Source organism: Ascidiella aspersa, chromosome 2, assembly GCF_963924565.1.
Source record: "Ascidiella aspersa chromosome 2, kaAscAspe10.2, whole genome shotgun sequence".
Lineage (NCBI taxonomy): Eukaryota > Metazoa > Chordata > Ascidiacea > Phlebobranchia > Ascidiidae > Ascidiella > Ascidiella aspersa.
In genome coordinates this window covers 38,314,093-38,320,946 of record NC_139448.1, presented here as the reverse complement: position 1 = coordinate 38,320,946, position 6,854 = coordinate 38,314,093, and the positions used below count along the sequence as shown (strand labels likewise).

At 40.8% G+C, this 6,854-nt stretch overlaps 1 protein-coding gene across 1 annotated transcript; it reads left to right on the top strand.

Moving 5' to 3' along the window:
- The first annotated feature begins 3,026 nt into the window (after nucleotides 1-3,026).
- LOC146165634 (uncharacterized) lies at nucleotides 3,027-6,614 on the top strand. The gene is made up of 2 exons (XM_083380990.1): nucleotides 3,027-4,143; nucleotides 4,278-6,614. The coding sequence occupies exons 1-2, from the start codon at nucleotides 3,027-3,029 to the stop codon at nucleotides 6,455-6,457; spliced, it is 3,297 nt and encodes a 1,098-aa protein (XP_083237116.1). The 3' UTR covers nucleotides 6,458-6,614.
- Nucleotides 6,615-6,854: the final 240 nt, after the last annotated feature.

Genomic DNA, 6,854 nt, shown 5'->3' with positions numbered 1-6,854 from the left:
CGTAATTTGAGTCTACAAATACCTGACGTTAAAAGGTTGAGAAATAGCATAATCTTGCAAGTATTTCAAAGTAATACTCGCCAGGGTGTTTGGCTTAACTTGCCCTTGACCACCCAAGCGTGTCCCACGAGATCACGTGGTTCACGCTCGACTACACAGCACTTTATTATCAGTCGCAAGAAATTTACTGTTTATAACATAGTTCCGCCTCTAGCCGCCTGCTAGTTCCAGTTGAGTTAGGTTCTTGGTTGTAGAAGGTTAAAAAACGGCAACAATTATAAAACCGTTTGGTAAACTAAGATCGATGCTAAAATTGGCAAAATTGAAAAGCAGTCAAGTACAGAAAAGGATAAAATTTCTATTTTTGCAAAGAAGCCTCGAGTTTAGTGTGAAAAAAGCTAAAAACGTTTTACCAAAGAAATGTAACATTTACGAAAAAAAGGTAGGTTTAACTTGGTGTGAACTTTTTATATTTTTTTACAATCCTAAAATGTGTTCAAAATTCAGAAAACTTTATTTGAACTTTACACAATCAGGTGCGGGCTGAGATATTTGGCCAACATGTGCTCTCTTGAAAAGGTTGAGAAATAGTACAAACTTGCAAGTATTTCAAAACAATACTCGCCATGTTTAGCTGAACTTGCCCTCGTAATCCCGTTCTTCACCCACGACTGCACACCACTTCGTTCGCGGATTTGTCGGTTAGAAGAAATTTACGGTTTATAACACCGTTCCGCCTCTAGCCGCGTGTTATTTGCAGTTGAGTTAGGCGCTTGGTTGTAGAAGGTTAAAAAACGGCAACATTTATAAAACTGTTTGGTAAACTGAGGCCAAAGCTAAAATTGGCAAAATGGAAAAGTAGTCAAGCACAGAAAAGGATTAAATTTCTATTTTTCCAAAGAAGCCTCGAGTTAGTGTGAAAAAAGCTAAAAACGCTTCGCAAAAAATGTTACATTTTATGAATCTTTTGAGACGCACAGGTTGAAAACCACTGCTTACAACGCTTTTTAAAATGTATCAACTGGTAAGTTAGCCCCTAAAATAAAAAAAGATTGAGAATCGTTGGCTTAAAACCACACAATACCTTGTGGTTGGAAGTGGATGTAGAACTGAATATAACTCGATTTTGTTTAATGCAAGCGTCTGCAGTATTCTCACACCGGGTCGCTAAAATTGAAGGTTACTTATCTGGAATTAAATCAATTTTAAATTAAAGTCAAGGCAACATGCTGAATAATATTTAAAAAAATGATTGTTTTTTCGAAATATAGCATGGATGGCTTTTCAATTAACAATTAAAACATATGCACAATGTGTATTCTGTAATCAAGCCCTCCTGGAGTCGTACTAGCCAACGATAACTACGCCCAGTATATAGTGAACATCAGATGCCTTCGACGAGCTGTAGATCCCCTTCGATTGTGCTGCTTGTACTAACAGGATGAAGCAGGCAATGGTGCTATGCTTGTTTCTCGACTTGCTCCCCTCTGAGCCTATGTAGCTCAGTTAGAAGATCAATGGTCCCTGTATGACCGTAGGTTGTGAGTTCGAATCTCACCACGGCTAGTTTTACGACCAGGATGCAGCAGGAAACATTGCTATAGTCGTTTCTCGACTTGCTCCCTCTGAGCCTGTGTAGGTCAGTCGGTAGAGGCCCGGTATGATCGGAGGTTAATTTGAATCTCACAACAGGTTAGTTGTTTTTGAGATTCCTTACTTGCACTATAATCCTGATTAGGCTGACTGATTTTGGTGCCTTTCCGAAGGCATGTAGCTTCTCAATTATTTTAAATAATACATTTCGCTTGAACCAAAAGCAAACGTCAACCGAGTAGTAAACGAGTTGTTGTTACTCGAGCAAGCATCTTACAGAAATTCGCTAAACTACGTCGCTTAGCATTTTGAAAGATCGAAACAAAAGCAACCTCAGACTATTTGCGCAAATAAATTGTTGTTCGCTGATTTGCAGAATCAACTATTTATCAAGATTCACAAATAAACTGAACAAGGTTGATAAGTCACAAAACAAGCGAAGCTTTTTAAATTACGTTTGTGCTTTGTTCGTGTTAAATTTTATACAAATTCTACCAATTTACAAAGTTGTAAAGACTCCAGCCGTACGATCGAAATAGAAACAATATCAACTTCGGATCAAAACACAGTTCGGATTAAGATCAAAATAGAACTAATTCATAATAGACGTAATACCGTCTAAATCGGAATAAGTCATAAACCCGTCGGAATAAAACCTAAATCGCCAGAATCAGGTCTTTACAACATTTTAGCTTACCCAAAACTCCATCTTTATCACTAACGCTTTTTATATTTTTAACTCTAACCAAATTTGCCACAATTTCAGCCACATTAAAGCGTTAAGGTTAACACTGTATTTTTGTTCAGTTTAGTTGAAAAACGAGCGCTATCATTTACCAATCATTTAATTTAACAACTTGTCTACAAATAAAATAAGAGACAAATAAGAGATAACCCACTTTTACTTGCACATTTTGTTAGTACAAGCAACTTCACTGTGGGGATCATCAGTCCGTATCAATCAATGTAAGACACACACAAACATATGTGTTTAATAACATCTGTGATCTAGCCCTTCGGAAGTTGCTTCATGACCAACGATTACGGCTTCCGTATCAATAGTACACCGGTGTATTGATTGATACGGACTGATGATCCCCAGTGTGAAGTTGCTTGTACTAACAAAATGTGCAAGTATTGGCGCATGGTTGTTTCTCGACTCGCTCCTCTCTGAGCCTGCATAGCTCAGTTGGTAGAGCGACGGTCCCGGCTTGACCGGAGGTCGTGAATTCGAACCTCACTGCAGGCCAGTTGTTTTTCTGGCTTGCTCTGCTTGCATCATAGATCGACAGATTCGGCGAGTCTGCTATGGCTTTTTGGTGTATTGCTAAATTTTAGTTATGGAACATTCCTTAATATTATACGCCGATTAAACCTCTGTATTTGCACATGCGCAGTTTAAAACAAGATATTGCACACTATAAGTTGGTAAAATGCAGTTGGGAATGTTTGCTTTTGCTTGTGTGTTGCTTGTCTTGTGCGTTGGAGTAAAAGCAAGATGTTCTAAGGACCAGTTCGAATGCAGCTGGCCAGATGTGAAGTGCATCAACCAAACTGAAGTTTGCGACGGGCGTAGGGACTGTTGGTATGCTGATGATGAGACAAACTGTACAACTTGCAATGGAGGGGCAAAGATGTGCGATGATGGGAAGCACTGTGTTCGCGCAAGTTGGTGGTGCGATGGGGGTATCGATTGTTACGATTTGAGTGATGAGTCAAACTGCACAGCTTGCAATGGAGCAGCAAAGATGTGCGATGATGGGAAGCAGTGTATTCACGCCAGTTCGTGGTGCGATGGGATTGCGGATTGCGACGATTTGAGTGATGAGACGCACTGCACAACTTGCAATGGAGGGGCAAAGATGTGCGATGATGGGAAGCACTGTGTTCGCGCAAGTTGGTGGTGCAATGGGATTGCGGATTGTGACGATTTGAGTGATGAGACGCACTGCACAACTTGCAATGGAGGAGCAAAGATGTGCGATGATGGGAAGCAGTGTATTCACGCCAGTTCGCGGTGCGATGGGATTGCGGATTGTAACGATTTGAGTGATGAGACGAACTGCACAACTTGCAATGGAGGAGCAAAGATGTGCGATGATGGGAAGCAGCGTGTTCGCGCCAGCAAGTGGTGTGATGGATTTAACGATTGTTCCGATAGGAGCGATGAGACGAACTGCACAACTTGCATACCAGGGGCAAAGATGTGCAATGATGGGAAGCAGTGTGTTCGCGCAAATGTGCTGTGCGATGGGTGGAATAATTGTTTGGATTTGAGTGATGAATGGAACTGCACAACTTGCAACTTAGGAGCGAAAATGTGCAATGATGGGATGCGGTGTGTTCTAGGAATGATGTGGTGCGATGGGTGGACGAATTGTTACAATAAGAGTGATGAGACGAACTGCAGCAGTTGTGCAAGTGGCGCAGTACATTGCAACGATGGGCTTCAGTGTGTTACAGTGGAAATGATATGTGACGATTGGCCCCAGTGCTTTGACGGCAGCGACGAGTGGTTTTGCAGAGCTTGCCAGCAACAAGTGGCTGACGGTAGGATCCAGTGCGTCGGACGAAAGGAGCCTTGCGATAATATGTATGTTGACGTAGCACCCACAAACATCAGCCAATCATCTCACTGCTCTAACGAGACAAGCAAAACTAAGTTTCAAGCTATTCACAACAAGACGACTTGCCGCCAACTTATGGGGCCGTGCGAAGGGTGAAAGACAGGGTGTGTGGGAATGGACAGTGGGTTTGTGGGGAAGGAACGCACACAAGTTTGTTACGATGTATTAACGGTAATCTTCTTCCCACCTTTGAATATTGCAACAACATGGTTAGTTGCAATGATGATGAAATCAAAACCGGTCTGGGATTGAAATGTTTGGGAATAAGCAGAAGAGGAATTTGCGTTTTACCGCAGATAAACATTTACGACGATGAACCTCAATGCGCTGATAAGTCAGATGTTTGCTTCGTTGATGGACAATTCGTTTGCTTCTTGTGTTTGGACAAACGACTGGTTGTTTCTCAACAGCAAGTTTGCAATGGGGTTCCAGACTGCTACGATCTTTCCGATGAATGTTTGTGCGACAACCAAACAGTTTGCCATGATATCTTGGGCGAAGCTAGATACGCTTGCCCTCCCAACCAAATGCATTGCCGCAATGAAACGGACTGCGTGGATATGGACAAAGTGCTTTGTAACCCAGAAGTCAGTTGTGTAGGAGAATCCAACACGAAATATTGCGGACTAGCTCAGGATGATGGTGAAGTGGATCACATGTATTGCCACACTGGCTTCTTATCACCCCCCGTACGCGCCACTAAATGCGATGGCAGACCTGAATGTGACAACATGGAAGATGAATGTAATGGTTGTGAGCCTCGACCAAAGTTTTGCGATGTGGAGTGCATTCTTTTGATAGCTGCATGTAAGGGGGTGAATGTTTCAGGGTGCGACGTACGTGGAATGTGCCCCAAGCGTCACAATTGCGCTAGTGGACCGCTCACCAGCATCGACGTCAACAACCTTTGTGATGGAATAATAGACTGCGACGACGGATCGGACGAGGATACGACACGATGCAGTGAAACGAGGTTTTACTGTCGCAATGGAAAGCCCCTGTCGGTCGACATCAACTTGGTTGAAGATGGATTCCCTCAATGTTCGGACGGAAGTGACGAATGCCCGCCCATAAGTAAGCGAAGTTCCATTTTCTCAAATCAAAAGGAAATGATCGCTAACCCTGTTTACAGAGCTTTCTTCTGGTTAATGGGGTTGGTGGCTGGCATCGGGAATTTAGCGGTTGTTGTTATTACTATAAGGGACATTGTAAATAACAAGAACGCAGATAACTTCACAAAAAGCACCTACATACATTTGCTTAGTTTGGCACTTGCTGATTTTTTCATGGGCATTTATCTTATTGCAATAAGCATAAAAGGTTTACAGTTTTCTGGGGAATATTGCTCGTTTGACGCAGTTTGGCGTACAAGTAGCACTTGCTCCATTCTTGGGGTGTTGTGTGTTGTAGCTACCATGGCTTCTTCGGGTACCATGGCTGTCATGACAGCGTTTAGACTTGCAGCAGTTTACAAGCCATTTATCACTAGAACCATGGAGCTAAAGGGGATTTACATTTCATGTGCATGTGTTTGGCTGTTTGCAATTTTATTTTCACTTCTGCCTTTGTTTGATTACAGTTCAGGATATTTTGTTTCTCATGTTTGGTTTTCAAGTAGATTTTTTAAAACTGATCAAGTCATTAAACAAAAGATGGTTGATTTGGTCAATAAAATAAAACCACATAACATGACATCACTTCATTGGCATGACGTCACTCTGCTAATGAGCAATACTTTTCCCAATCAACCGATAAAAGGAATATTTGGTTATTATGGTGAAACTAGTGTTTGCATGCCCAGACTGTTCGCCTCTGCAAATGACGCTTCTTGGCAATATTCTGTGTTTCTTATCACACTCAATTTTCTTCTGTTTATTTTCATGCTTGTGGCTTACATACTTATTTACATAGAAAGTAACAAAATGGCTAAATCTAGAAATAAACAACCAAACAGCAAAATGCAAAAACGTATTTCTCGCTTGCTTATTACTGACTTCTGTTGCTGGATCCCAATGTGTGTGCTTGCTTACTTGGCTGTTTCTGGTGTTCCACTACCCAATGATGTTTATCTTATTAGTGCTGGTATTTTGCTTCCCATTAACAGTGCATTGAACCCCTTGCTTTACTCCACATTGATAGAAAGATGCACTGTTCGATTGGAGAAACTTAAAAAACGTAAGATTCCTGCCTTAAGCAGAAATAAAGAAGGGAATGTCATAGCAGAAAATCAACTTTAAGTCCAAAAATAAAAAATATATAGTAATTATGGACCACTTATGTACCATTTGAATCAAGGGAAACCATATAAACACACGAAAGTTGACTAAATCACCCCTCACAAACTTTAAAATATTGCGAAATCTTCATGCTAATTTATGGCATATATAATCAGAAATTACCATCGTTTTATTTTTCTGTTTATCAGTGAGTGTAAATATTGTCGTTCAAATTGTATTAAATTGTAGTCTCTATGTTCATTTATAATATATGTGATGTGTGCATTTTAACAATATAACCATATATTATTTTAAAATCTTGTGATTCTTTTTGCACAAGCCAATAAAAAATATAAGTGAAAGCATTAGGATTCACAAAATAAAACCATTATGCCCAGTGTTAGGAATAGGGAAAAGC